At 47.5% G+C, this 15,325-nt stretch overlaps 1 protein-coding gene across 2 annotated transcripts in view; it reads right to left on the bottom strand.

The window, feature by feature from the left end:
* The window catches only part of B4GALNT4 (beta-1,4-N-acetyl-galactosaminyltransferase 4), an 834,734-nt gene that overhangs the window by 57,404 nt on the left and 762,005 nt on the right, over positions 1-15,325 (bottom strand). For both annotated transcript variants that reach the window (XM_069623923.1, XM_069623924.1), the window contains 2 exons: positions 9,246-9,318; positions 5,322-5,475 (listed from right to left, as the gene is read on the bottom strand). In XM_069623923.1, the coding sequence (XP_069480024.1) occupies positions 5,322-5,475; positions 9,246-9,318 (227 nt within the window). The remainder of the gene's footprint in view (positions 1-5,321; positions 5,476-9,245; positions 9,319-15,325) is intronic.

Genomic DNA, 15,325 nt, shown 5'->3' with positions numbered 1-15,325 from the left:
CAGATCTCTGGGACAGTCGTCGTTCTGGTCACACCGTCTGGTTAAGGAGTTTGTTAAAGGACTGTTCCGTTCGCTCCCGCTGGTGAAGGCTCTAGACCCGGCGTGGGAACTCAATGTGGTGCTGACTAGGCTCATGTGCCCTCCATTCGAACCTATGCAGACAGTTCCACTGAAGCTCTTGTCGTGGAAGACAGCGTTCCTTGTGGCCATCACCTCTGCACGATGAGTGGGTGAGATTCAGGCCCTGTCCTGTAAGCTACCTTATTTGACTTTTCATGACACTAAGGTGGTGCTGCCGACGCATCCCTCCTTCATGTCCAAGGTGTCGTCGTACTTTCATCTAAACAAGCCCTTGGTGTTGCCTGTGTTTTTTCCGACGCCTTCGTCGCCGGTTGAAAGGACTTTTCACTCGCTGGATGTGGATAGAGAACTGAATTTCTACGTGGAACGCACAAAGAGTTTCCAGAAGATGTTGCAACTTTTAGTGAACTTTGGCCCTGTGAACCATGGGAAGGCCGTCTCCAAGGCTTCCATTTCCAGGTGGCTCTCCGGCTGCATCACCCATTGTCACCGGTTGGCAAACCGACCGTTGCCTGGCCGTCCGAGAGCCCTTTCAACCACAGCGATCGCTGCAACTACTGCGTTCCTGTCTGGTGGGCCCCTGCTAGTCATCTGCAAGGCTATGTGGAGGTCGACGCACACCTTCATGAGATTCTACTGCTTCGACAGGGATTCCAGGGAGGAGTCCAGAGTCAGCCAGGCAGTGCTGCGCAACCTGTTTGCTTGAAGGTGAGCCTGGTGAGGTGGTAAAATATGCTTATGTTGAGCCTTGCCACCTCCCGTGGTTGTGCATGTGTGTACTGCTATGTATTCTTTATTCATGCGCATGTGAATCCATGCCAGACCGCATGCTGGAGAAGGAGCAAGTTACTTACCTCTAACTGTTGTTCTCCAGCATGGGGGTTCTGGCATGGATTCACATGTGAACCCTCCCGCCTGCCCCTCTGCTGCTCTTCTCTTGGTCCTACTGCCACTTTACGTGCTAGCAAATCTGAAGATGGCTGCCAGAGGAGGGGCTTAGGGAGAGGGCAGTAATTGGCTGGGGGAGTATGACCCAGAGCGCAGTGATTGGTTGTTAGGAGAAAGACAGTTCAGAAAAGAAACAAACTGATTTTTTCTTTACCGAAGATTCCCAGCCTGACGGCGGGGAATAATCATGAGCATGTGAATCCATGCCAGACCCCATGTTGGAGAAGCATATTTACATTTATGGTAACTGTAAGGCAAATACTCAAAACAAATGTAGGAGATGCTAATTTTGAAAGACCATAAATAAAAACTTTGACTATCTATGTATACCCATGATGGCTTTCCTTATGTTCAATGAAATGAAGGAGGTATAGTATTCCTATCGGAACGGTATATTTAATGCTAATAAAGCATGATTTAATACTATTCAGGAGCATAAGAATCTACTAATGCAGGTACTAGACTATCAGTGATATTGCTATATGAAACATTAGGGTCGAGTGTGTCTTAACTGGTAAGATACTACTGCATCGGAATGTTGCTTAATGTCCCAAATAGGACATTTGGGAGCAAGAAGTATGCCAAGACCAGGTGGTTAAAGTTCAAGATTTTTATTAGGGACTGTATACAAGCTGGAAGAAAGAAGGCCACTTACATATAAAGAGTATCTTTCCCGAATAAATAAAACATAAGATAGCCTTCTTCCACAAACGTCTCTTACACCGTCTTTTCTATTCTCAGGGTGAGTGTTCAGGCTTTTAAGTATCAGCCGCCACTGTTCCAAAGATCCAGAGGCGTTACCTCTATTGAGAGTAGGTGCAGGCTTTCCTGGGTCTCGTACCCCAAGACTAAACCAGTCCTTGATGTTCTGTGAAGACCCTCAGGGTTCTCAGAAATGTTTTTGGGTTAGACAGAAATGAGGCAGAAGGACCTATCCCTACTAGCCTTCCTTTCTGACTGCTTTCCCAACCTCCTCTCTAAACTATCCCTAGACTCTGTGATCCCCAACTGGAGCGTACTCCTATCAGTAAGACCTGCCTGGGGCCTGATCTGACCATCTAGTACCTCCTACCTCTAGCTGCTTAACGTGCTTCCGGCCCTCCAGCTCTCTCTTTTAAATACCTTCATAGTACTGATCTCTTTTCTCAAGTGCTTTCTTTTTTCTTCCAATACTTGTCAACCCCTGGCCCATACTCTTCACTCTGCTCATCTGAAGAAGTTTGGTCCACAGTCTCTCCTTGCTCACCTATCTCTTCCTCCTGCTGATCCTTCACGGTCTCTTTACTGCCACCTTGGCCTGTTCCCACCGTCAATATGGTTTCTCTTGATTTCACAGCCTTGTTACCCTCTAGTGGAATCCTATACTGGACGACCTTTGCCGTGTCACCCATTACCCCCACTTCCCTAGTTATTATCGCAACTTCTAACTCCACTCCACTTCTTATTTCCTCCCTCCAGGCTTCAAATGTTACTCTTTCCATCAACTCCACTCAAGGAATTATTTACTCCCTTCTTCACTTTCTTCTTGCCTCCTCCTGCCACTCAAGTCCTGGCTTTACTTCCTCCATCTTTTGATGTGATTTTCCTCCCTCCTCTCTTTCCCCCTTAACTCTCACAGCTTTTTTTCCCCTCTAGAATTCATTTCCCCCTTCCTCACCCGCTGCCACATCTCCAGTCTTCTCCAAAGTCTTGCAGCACATCTCTCCAGCAGTCTTCCCTCGCCAGACTTTTATAAACAAGAACCACCTGTTCCTGTGAGCCATCACACTGTACTGAGCTGCCTGGGTTATTTGGCCTGGCCCTTCCCCTTGAGTGGAACTAGGGCTGATGGTCTGCACTAAATCAATAAGAGCCTTGGTGGCCATTTTGAAACTGTGAATGAAGATGTTGGACTTGCTTCCTCTATTGAGGATATCCTGCTGCTCTGATGTTGGGAAAAAAAATGTGTATGGCAGGGCTCTACGGTTGTTTAGGTTTACCCCACGGTCTTCCAGTCCTTGAAGGATATTCCTATGCCCTCCTTGACCTTAAAGGAATAATTTAATTTCCTTAATCCATTACGGGTTTTCTGGTTGGGAGAGAAGGGAATTTTGGAAGATGTAGTCCATCTGACAGGGCGTGTCTATATACATTTGGTGGTTGGATCCTGAGACAGGTTCTTTGATGTGTGCACTGGCTTCAGAGACCTGGCGGGAAGTTTACCTTCTTCCCGGTTCTTAATTCTTCTTCCTGAATCCGTTCTGAGATCTGCACCTGAGGGGAATTGTGTGAAACGTATCCCAGCTCCCTTAGTCGCACAGCTCGTGGTCTCCAGACAAGATCCAAGCAAGGCAATGCGTCACAATAATAAACAGACTTTTTATTCTGCACAGCAGATATGGCCCCCTAGTATAAACACTACTGTGGACACTGCATTCTGCTTCAATAGGATCTCTTTGTGGACTGGCTTTGCCAGCATCTGCAGAGCCCTGCACAAACTGCAGACTTAAGGAGGCCTTGACATGGCCAGCAGGCGGCCAGAAGGCAGCGAACCCGTCAGTACACTATGCTGTTCCTAGATACGGACCTCATTAAAATAACCATTGCTAGTGAAGCCACACTCAAACCCATCACTGAATTGGAAACAGCTGGCAGCTCTGTAGTGTCACCACATGCAAGCCAGACACCAAGCATGCATGCAATGTTTGCCCTCATGACAAACCACAAGCGATAGGCGTTACGAGGGAAGTCCCACATAGGTTTGCAGGGGAGACAGTTTTGTATGGGAGCCAGGATTTGGGAGCATAAGATAAGGTGAAGGACAATGCACTGCAGAGCAGCGCGTTGGACAAATACTGAGTGAGAGGAACAGAGGTGTAGCACGTGAGGTGGAGCTTTAAAGAGGTTGTGAGGAGCACTGAATTGGAGGGTAGAAGACCAAGGAAAGAAAAGGTGGAGAGGAGCATTGAGGAGGTGGAGGGAGAGGGAAAGGTTACAGTAGGTGATGGTGAGACATATTGAGGAGGCAGGGCACTTAGAAGACCAAATGGATACTAAGAATACTAAGAGGGAGAAGGAGACAAAGTTAACACCAGAGGGGAGGAAGCTAAACGAAGACTAGGGTCCTGATTACCAGTTTGGTGGTAACCTTAATCATGTGCTATTTGGAAACAAAGCATGATTTTACCACTCTGCCACATTTCAAGAATGTTTTAAACCTGAAACTTTTCTATTCTGCCTGTTTTTGTGTGGCAGCGATTACCTCCATTCAAAATCATTAGGGTGCGTTATTACTGCATGCGGTAACATGGCACTGCCCATAGAGTCCTACGAGCCTCCAAAATGGGGAATAACGGAAGGCTCACATAATCATGCAGTCCCTGCATATGACTGCATGCTTACCACCAGCAGTAACATTACTTCCGTTTGGTGGTAGCTGGAGAAAATTCTGCCAAACACGTGACCAGGACCCAAGAGTGACAAAGCCAGGCATGAAGGAGGAATAGTTTAGAGTGTGGCAGAGACTCGAGGAGGGGAAAAAGAGGTTTGTGAGAATCAGAGAGGAGGTGAGGTGAAGGAGGGTCCAGAAAAGAGGGGTAAAACTAAGAAGGGCCATACGCCCGACAATCCCCGGGCCCAACTAGATCTTAAAAAGATCTTGAAGAATCTGATGCCTGGCTCACGTTGTTTGTTTATTATTTATAATGCGCAAACATACCCTAGGGTAACAGACGTTACGTTCAGACGAGGGGCGCTTGTGCCGAGTTTTTCCAGAGCCAATGGGAAGGACTGCGACATTCTAACAAGATATACGAACGTCAAATCAAGCAGGCATAGACATCTAGCCAAGAATGAAGTGTGGGGCACAGAATGACTGAGTGACTAGGAAAGCAGAGTCTAGTGCAGAGACGGGTTGAGGACCAGGCTCCTATAGGAGCCAGACTTATTTATATTTTGTTGAAGCATCAGATGAACCCAGTTCCTTTTTTTGTTGGTTGCAATAAACACCCCTGAATTATAATTCCTGGCTTTGAGTTGTCTGTTGAGCTCTTAACTTGATTTTCTCCTCGACACCCAATGGAGAAAAACCCATCCAAGCCAAAACTGAACCGGAGGAAAGAGCTATGCACAGCATACCTTATCCTTTCACATAATGTGGACTCCTCTCTTTGATCACCTTGGCAAGAAAATGAGCAATGTGAAAGCCCCAACTATTAAATTGAGTGCAACTGACCTGCTCTAAGAGAGGCTTTGTGGCTTCAGATCCACCCCATCACCTCTATTGAGTAATGGCTGAAAGCAGCATTGGTTACCTCGAGGTTCTCGCGGAGAGCTCCCACAGTTCAGTCTCATCACAATGGGTGCGTAGGCCAACTTTCCTTCCACACAGTGCTTCCGGATCCCATCCAGGAGGCTTGCGGGGAAGTGGATGTGGAGGTCGCAGAGAAAAATAATGCTATGATTATCCTGTGGGGAGGTAAAAGAAACATGATTCTGTGAAAAACACATTTCATCTCCAGATCATCATGGAACTCGTCTGATACCTGAAGCACCCAGAATATTCCATCAATCAGGGATTATTTTCAACCCACTCGCCCCTATGAAGGAGCAACACTTTAGCTAAACTCCAGAACAATCAACCACTTGTGCTTGTTCATCGCTTGTGCTTCTCCAGAGCCACTTTCACAACCAGAAACTGCTGAACTCCTACACCTTTCCAGAACTAAACTACATGCATTGCCGCTCTAGGACACAAACCCCCTTCTAGAATCTAAGCACCAACATGCAACATATGTCATCTACTTAACACGCCCCACGTGACATCTGCCTCCTATTAGGCTCCGATAGTGTGACAACCCTGGAAGGCTCAGAGTGCATAGGTCACAGTCTCACTCCTGTACCTTTCCTCAGCAACTAAACTAGCCTCTCGCAGTCCATGACATTGCCAGACTTTCTCATTTGTGTGCACCTTACACCACCACACTGACACCAGATCGCCGTTCAGCTCCATGAAATCCACTTCACCCATCAGTCCCTCAATATATCTGACCAGCTCTATCGACGTATGCCACACATCCTCAACCTGTGAGCACCAGACATGTATCATGCTGTATCGCATGGGACTTGCCTCACCTTCAGGACCTTGGGATATTTCACTTATATGGAATCTCCCTTGCCCCTACCTGAACGTCACAACATACCTGACAAGCATATGGACTGTCTCGCCAAAATCATAAAAGCAATGTCACGTACATAGTGTCTAACTAACCAATCCCTGGAGGTCATAACATACCAGCACTTGACACCTGATGTCTGCACTTACCCTTGCACTTGCCACCTGCTGGTCGCACTTTTACTTGTTATCTATTCTGTTATCCCATGTACTGCACTGTCCCCTCCCCCCGGCCCCCGCACTTCCCCCTTCCTCCTTCCAATGTACTTGCACGATCTGAGTGACACCTGGCCTAGTAGGATCGTTGTCTGTCTCCCCTCTGTTCCCCCTTCCCTTGCCTCGTCGCACCTTGAAACACTTGTGTGTAGGCGCATTATAAATGCCATATCAGATCATATAGGAAGAATTAGCATGATAGGGCTCTTGGTATTTCTCTCACCCCCTTCACCGCGGATTAGAAATTGCCTACACTGCAAAAAATCTTGAAAAATCTTCTCCAAAAAGCAAAAGGTAATTGTAAGACATTTAGGGTAACCTCAGGTACATGAAGCCTTCTTAGCACTCGATCTAGCCATCACTACTACCCAGTTCCAAAATGTTTTCTTTAGGCATTTACTTCTGTAGCACAGTCTATTCTTGAAAGGATTGTAGGATAGGTGTGGTGAAGGAGTGGGGCAATAACTACATTTTCCTCCCGCCAATCCTTCTTCACAACGTTTGGGGCACTCAATGAGGCCCTCTGACTTAGATTCGGGAAAAGCAAACTCAGAAAGGAGGCCATTTGTATAGACATATTTCAGTGAATCAGTTCTCCCTCCCGACACCTTGCACCTAGTTATAAACCCTGCCCCCTGCAGGTGTTCATCTCCTCCCATGCCTTGTGAGAGTTTTAGACCCCAAGAATAGAGACACTGCGTCTTGACCGAGATGAGAACTATAATATTCAAGTCACCAGAGAGGGCTCCAAAAAACAAAAAACGTTTTACCTTATTTCCGTAAACGCAAATCATCCACTGTTTGAAATAGCCAAGCTAGATAGGCCATCCTGTTTTGTGTTTCGAAATATGTCCCCACCATGTATGCATTAATCCATCAATGCTTTTGATAAATACAGGTGAGGAGCTAAAATCTGAGTCCTTGCTTTTTTCTCTGTCACACTAGCTGATATACAAGGTGCTGCCTGGGCTTTCATTCCTTCATGGGTACAGGTAATTCTGCAAAAAGTGGTGCAGTTTGGTGAAACAGTGTGGAATTGTAGAAGGAACAAAGCTTAGCCAAACCACAAACCCACAAACAAATGTTGAATTTTGCTGAAATCCATGGAAAGGGGTGGGGTGTCCAAATGTCATGTAGCCAGTAATGTTTGGACAGCCCTAACATGTGACTGCGCAAAATTTGGTGGAGATTGGTGAAACGGTGTGGAATTGAATAGGGAACATACGCAAAGCCACAAACCTACAAACCCACACCCACATTTTCACTTTTGCTGAAATTCGGGGAAAGGGGTGGGGTGTCCAGGTGTCATGTAGACAGTAATGTCTGGAGGGTCCTAACAGGTGACTGTGCAAAATGTGGCACAGATTAGTGAAACAGTATTGAATTGAATAGGGAACATGAGCTTTGCCACAAACCCACACAATTTCCCTTTTATATACAGATTGCTACATGGTGCAAACCTCAAACTGGCGCAAAAGGTTATTATAATTATCACGATTATTATTAGGTCATTTATTGTGCAGGGACCTAGCTTCAGGAAGCAACAGATCGCTTACGAGTCATGGGAGAAGTACATGGAAGGGGAAGCACATCGTAAGGCATCAATACAAGGCAGTGGGGCACTAACAACACAGGCGGAGGAGGGCGGCCATTTTGGCAGCAAGGTATCTGCAAGCAACCAGGAGAGGAAACAGGGCATAGCAGATCATCCAATCTCATGTTAAGGGGAGGGTGTGACGATCTAGATGATAGGAATGAACCATTTCTTGAACAGGAGGGTCTTAAGCTCCTTCCCGAAATGTGCAAGTGAGGGGACGAGTTTGGTGTTGATGGGGATGAAGTTCTAGAGACAGGAAGCCTAGACCGAGAAGGCCTGTTTTCTGGTTCCTGAGTTCAAGTCTGTTGTTGTGGCATGCTATACTGTGCCTAATACCATGGTCCGTTTAGAGAAACGAGGCAGCCTCCATTTGCCCGACAGTTTGTGCTTATTAGTGCTAGTGGGGGCATTGGTAGTTCCCCTCTGGGATGTCAGACATATTTTTGCACAGTATAGACAGATACCCATCCCCCACCCGGATAAAGTTCACGGATACAAGGCACATGCCTAAAAATGGGCTGGCTGCTCAGAACTGCCTGCCACATATTGATGAAATATGGTGGTGGTCACTAAGAACACGAGTAAAAACCTTTGCTTGAGAGGAGGGAGTGATCAGCAAACTGCTCAGCCCTAAGAGGAGCAGAGAAGAAGCAAAAAACTGCACCATGCTGACAGGAGCAGAAAAAAGGAACTAGGTGGGAACGCCAGCAACACAAGCTCTGGTGGGGTTGAGGGGGCAAGCACACGCAGGATCAAACTCTGTGAACCCCCTAAAAATATTAACATTAAACCATCTGTAAAAGAAGAAGCTTGGTGCCTGCATTTCCTGATCAGCAGAGCGATGGAAAGCAGGACAAAAGCAGTGGTGCAAGTGAGCGGGAACTGTCGGGAGCGGAGTTCCACTACTTTTTTTTTTTTAACCATTTTCACCATTCTGGAACTGTTCTTTGTGACGTAAAAGCAAACTTTTCCCCTTTGCCAGTTCCAGCTAAACTAAAATCTGTTTCAACTCAATTGGCTGTCAACCAGCTTGCCTGCAACCCTTAAAAAAAATGTGTTGCATGTTAACCATCCCCCCGCCCCTCCTCCTGCCTATCCTGTCCCCGACCGGGATCACAGTTCACTACCATTTTTGGTACACTTCCACCACTGGACAAAAGAGTCATCTTCATCCCAGTCAGACATTCAGCATCCCTGCTCTTCATGGAGTCAACCTCACCCATACCCTTCCAAGAAGCCATTTCCACTCACCCGTATGGAGTCCACTCCTGCCTGTAGTCCAGCCGATCGTTCAAAGTTGCCACTTTTCTTTAAGTAATGGTATCTATAAGGAAACGGATTGATTATGAGGGACGGTCATAAAGGCCAGACATTACCATGGGCGGCAGAAACCTAACTTCAGAGATACACAGACAGTTGCAGATCTCGTCCGTCATAACACCCTTCCATTCTAACAACAGACACCCTGCTTATGGGCTCATTAGAAGTTTGGTGGTAGTCTGGCAGTGACTTCCACATGCGGTAACTATCAATACCGTACATGGAAATCTGAGAGTCTCCACAGGCCCACGAGGTATCCACCGCTACGGCACTAAGCTCATGGGGAACATGCACCATTGGGACATATGCACACTGCCTGTCATGTTTCCAGAGCGCATTTCCAACCTGTCTGTGTATCATGTATAAAGCGGGTAAAAATGTGGGGCTCCGAGTCCCCTGTAGAGTTTTGTTCCTTAAGTTGGAGGCATGCGCCAACACGGCCCTTTAATTTAAAGGACAAACAAGTACCTTTTCTGGTGGAGACAAAACCACTTTCAACTCCATCTTTTGGCTGGATGCAAAAATGTTCAGAATTTGGGGGTCAATTTTTACCCCCTAATCATGCAGTATTTATAATAATCATAATAATAATAAAATGTGGTATTTCCGGAATACTTTGAAAGTTACATTATAACCACATTGGGAGATACAAACCGATGGATTTGAAATACCACCTAACTCATAGAATAGTGTCCAGCCAAATCTTTTTTTCCTCACACAAATATTTCTTGGTGTCTGTCCGAGGCCCTTTTAAATTACGCTGGGGAACCTGTCCCTACCATCCATGCTGGAGTGGGCTCCATGGCTGGAGTGATGATGCCCACCAATGGAATTCCACATCTACTACCCCTTAAGAGAAGATGATGATTGAGAGTAAGAACACATTGCTATTGTGAAGTGCTAGCACTTGAGCACTAGTACATGTAGTAGAGTCATGTACAGCTACTATCTTCTGGCTTCAGATGCAGGCCCTACAGTGATATAATTGTACACACTTCTGGAGACAGCAGATTTATTGGCTCATTACGGGTTAGCCGGTAACACGCTTATATTCTGTCTGCGTAATGGCAAACCCATCTTGCCGTTACTGATGCCCGATATCCTGGTATTACCGGAATAATATGGGTGCTGGCAACAGCGATAAGTTCCCATTCCATGGAGTCCTATCATGGAATGGGTTTCCCGCAATCACTTGTGCTGTTGATTGAGGCAATTATTTGCTGGTAGGGTCCTAAATTACCGGAAGGTCAGGCAAGCCAGTAGATCATGATGGGTGAAAGGTTGCCCAGAGCAACGCCAGTGGTTCAGATTAATTCAAAACCTTCCACCCATCACTTTTTTGGTTTCAGTTGGTCTCCCTATGTGAGAGAGGGTATGCCCAGACGTGGGTCCCTTGCTCGCTGCGCCATAGGGAACCAAGCTGCACCTCACTGAAGAGGCCCAACAAGGCTGAAACATGTCTGGGGTTGGTTGTGTTTCCGTGCAGAGGGGACCTGGCCTAGCAGTTCGGGCAGGGCTGCTCCCATTGGTGGCAGTACCTGACTGATTTGCATATGGCTGGACCCCTTTTGCAATGGCGCAGACGGGCTAAAAAACGGTGGTGTGGAAGGTTGCCCAGAGCAGCGCCAGTGGTTCAGATTAATTCAAAACCTTCCACCCATCACTTTTTTGGTTTAAGCCAGTAGATCAGTGCACCTACCGGAAAACATGGAGTGTGCCAGTCTGGTAAAAATGCCCGAGCCAGTACCGGCAACCTCGTAAGGAGCCCCATGTTTTCGAGAATTCAGTGATGTTACTAAGACCACAAATGGGACTAGCTGGGCAGCCCATTTACATTCCATGATGCAAATTCAAGTAAGGTAAACATGCAAACCCAAGTGGTATTAAGTAACAATATCACCCTGTTAGCCTCACCGAGGCATGGTTGTGTGAATGGTAAGTTATGCAAGATACCCAGGCTGGAGAACCAGCACTAGAGGAAAACAGATTCAGATTTACTAGCAAATATTCCATTCATCTGGAGAAAGCAAAACATGCACCTATTCCTACATACATATAAAACAACAATCTATTTATTGTTTGCTTGTTAGGCGCTTATACAGGAAGTAAATACTGTTTCAAAGCGCCCACAGGGCTACAGGGAGGGGAGAAGGGGATGTGAAAACGATTGAAATACATACAAATATTAAATACAGTTGGGGGGGCGGCGGGGGTGGATACAACCCTACTATGCCTTGTGAGTGTTCAGGACGTGTAAGTGCAGAAGGGAGGTGGAATGGGATAGGTGTTGTGGTGCTCAAGGGTGGGCAACAAGTGAAGGGACACGCTGATGCTGTTGTGAGGGCTCCGTGTTTTTTCCACTGCCAACATGACAAAAAAATATAAATATCTTGAAAGCACTTAGTTAACGCAGAGTGGCACACATTCCTAAATGGGCAAATTGCAAGGAGGGGGCATTCTCCAGCGTGGAACTATTTGCACTATGAAGTGCAAACCAAGCACGTAAATCCGGGCAGACCCACACTACTGATGTGAGGCAGCCAGGGGTTCGCTAAACGGGGCCGGGTGGAACGTCGGCCGGAAGCCTGCTCCTAGGCATTATTTTCAAGCGTGGAGTGCCCCGAGGCTGTTATGAGGGCTCTGTTTTTTTCCACTGCCATCCCCAAGGCGAGCTAGCGCCCGCCATCTTGCTTCTTTGTCCACCGTGGTGCATGGCTCTTGGATCACAACCGCTCGGAGGGAGCACGGTGGATCTGCGTTTCATGCTTTGAGGGCGAGTCCATGGTGTTTGTGTGTTCATAAAACCAGGGCATGGGTGGCATTGTGAGATTCTTCGCCACGCCTGTACGCCAGGATGTCATCCTGGGAGAATGCGGCATGAGTAATGTCTAAGAAAGTTGGTGACTATAGTCTTAGGAGGACTGCTGCTGCCACGGAGAGAGCAAATGGCATCCACATATATTGCAAAGTGCCTTCTAGGTCACGAATGCTGTGAGGTGCTTGAACTCCGGAAGAAGACAAATCTGATGGTCTCCATATAACTTCCCCGATGTTTACCAGTTTCAGCCTTTCTGCTCTCCATGTGGGTTGGTATCACCTCACCTGTCTACTGGCTCACCAAGCCAGACAACACATCTCTTCTTCAAAATGACTTTTAAGCTTCCCTATCCTTGCTTCTCATCATTGCCCTCTCCAACCTCACCTATTCCCATCTGACAGACTGTGGAGGGCGGACCTGGGGCCAGATTACAAAACTTTGCGGTTCACCAAAAATGACTGAATTAAAATTACCGAATGGGAGTACTGTATTCGATTTGGGTTGTTTTACTGTAATGACCAAACCGTATTTTTGGCCAAAACCGATATGGTGTTTTCAGCCGTGGTTTGTTCCATTACGGTAAAACAAATCAAATACAAACTTTGCACCAGTGCCACTTGATGAGATAAATACCTACAGGTGTTCCATTGTTAAATTGTCTCAGCCCTTCGTGTCTGTACAGCTCATGTTCAAGGGAAGATTCTCACTCCTATCCTGCTGACAGAGTCCTGGCATATCTTTTGAACACACTACATTATCTCCTGGTAGGGGTTTGGAAGGTGTCAGGATCGGTGCTTACACAAATCAGCTCCTGTGCAGCACAGACCTTTCTCAACCCCCAACTTGACCCTGTGGAAACCAGGAAAGGATAGCCTGTCTTGCCACCTCTGCTTTCACTCCTCCCTCTTCCATGCTGGATGTGTCTGGACTCTAGGAAGCAGCAACTTTTCCTCCTCCCAGCCTCTGACTATGACCCAAAGCACCTTATCGAGCATCATTGACTTAAAAACCGAAGGCTTTCGCCCAGTGCATCTGTCACGTTGGAAGGAGGGCCTGACTGGACAGATGCAGCACTAAAGAGTCCGCAAAGGACACTGTCTGCTCCTGTCGATCGGCATCTGTCTGCTGCTAGGCTGCCTAGTGAGTTCATCGTGCTTTGTGCAGTTCTCCATCTCTTTCACCTTTTTTTCCCATCTCTTTGCTCTCCCTCCATCCATGGTGCTCTCCATCTCACCTATTTACTCCAACTGCTACTCTATCACCTATCCTCTCCTCCCCCCCTCGAAGGGAGGTCTCCAATCCAGGCCTGCCCATCGCCTACACCTATGTCAACGCTTCTTCCAGTCAGACTGACCGACATCCTCTTTGTAGCTCCCTTCTCGTACCTATGGACTCCAAATACAGGCTATGTCCTCCCTCCTTTCTCTCCGTCTCCCATTAATGGAGGCACCAGATGGGAAGTACTCTTGGCAGGCTTTTCATCCTCTAGGTGCATCATTCATGTTTATCACAAAGGCACTGTCATAGCCCAGGGCTCTCAGCCAAACCTCCTTTTTGATAGGCTTCTTCTGTCTCTCATCAACTTCCTCCCTACTCCTGGGAGCCACCCCCTTGCCTCTTCTCCACCTCGGATGGGCATACCACATCCGTGTACCCTCCTTGGAATACCTTCAAAGGTGGTGACCTGGTCCACCTAGATACCCTCAACTCTCGCTCTGCCATCAAACATGCTTCCAATATCTGTCTCTTCTCGAAGACTTTGACCTTGACGTTCTCGCCCTCAATGGGACATGGTTCACTGCCAGCTCTTTCACTGCCTTTGACACGCTCCTGCATGAGGGTTACAAGACCCTCTCCAAGCCCAGGCCTAACCGGTCTGGAGGCGGAATGGCCTTGATTTTCCCTGCCTGGATCCTTGCTACTATCATTCCGAATCAATCATACTCCTCCTCTGAAATGCTTTGTCCACAGGCTTGGCATCTCTGCAACCCTATTGCTTACTCTTGCCACCATCTACATGACCCCTGGTTTGGCCTCCCTCTTCCTCTCGGAGTGGTCAAACCTCACCTCTTCCCTTCTTGCATCTACCTCCAAACTTCTCCTCCTCATTGACTTCAGCATTCACCTGGACTCTTCCAATGCGGCCACTGGACTCTTCTGTAGCCTCTGCAACATTCTCTCCCTCACCATTCATCCCTCTGGTCTGATGCACTCTGCCGGACACACCTTGGATGCTCTCATCTTCTCAGATATTCCCATCTCCAACCCACTCACTATACCTCTCTCCTGGTCTGACCATTCCCTCCTATCTTCTCATCTGGATCTCTTTGATCCCCCTGCTGAGCCATTGCCGGTCTCCTTCTCCGTCATTCAACTGATGAAGCGAGTGCCAGTTGCTGCCACTTTCATTCCCCTCTCATTCTTGCCACAGACTCCCACACTGACTCTTTCCTTCCTAATCTACACCTTTCTATCACCAGTACCCTGGATATCCTTGCCCCTGTCATGAGGATCCCAATGAAGCCTGCTTCCAAGCGCAACACCTGGTATGACTCTGACCTAGCCTCTCTAAAATTCAAGTGCAGATCATCTGAGAGTTAATGGAGGGCATCAGACACATCCTCTTACAAACTGGCCTGTCACCTGCTCCAAAGGCAATATAGACTCTCCAATTGAAGAGGAGGGCTCACATCTAAGCCTGCATCTCTGGGGCCACTAACATCTCAGGCAAACTGTTTAAAATCTGCAAGGAACTCAGCAATACTTCTGCCGTCTCCACATCCCCCTGCCATCCCTGACCCTCTGTATTTCCCTGGCATCCCACTTCCTTTTAAAAACTCAGGACATTCTGTCCTCACTCTCCCTTTCCCCCTTTCCTCCTCCCTCCCGATGTAATTCCTCCCTTGACTCCCCTCTCCCCATCCCTACTTCTCTCCTCCTTTTCTCCCATAGCACTGGATGAAGTCTCAAGACAAGACCTCTCTATGAAAGTCTCCCCCAAACAGGTGCTCACCTGCTCCTCCAGAACTATCAAGGACAACATTGGCTCCCATGCACCTTCCCTGGCTGATTTTTGTAACCACTCCTTCTCGCTTCCCCTCAAGCACTCCCTTTTGTATCCCCTCCTTAAAAAGCTCTCTTCTGACCCCACCTGCCCTGCTAACTATTGCCCTATCTACATCACCCCCTTCCT

The sequence above is a fragment of the Ambystoma mexicanum genome, chromosome 11 (genome assembly GCF_040938575.1).
Source record: "Ambystoma mexicanum isolate Mex_15411 chromosome 11, UKY_AmexF1_1, whole genome shotgun sequence".
NCBI lineage: Eukaryota > Metazoa > Chordata > Amphibia > Caudata > Ambystomatidae > Ambystoma > Ambystoma mexicanum.
Note: the sequence above shows the minus strand (reverse complement) of the source record. Positions and strands in the feature narration are given on the sequence as shown.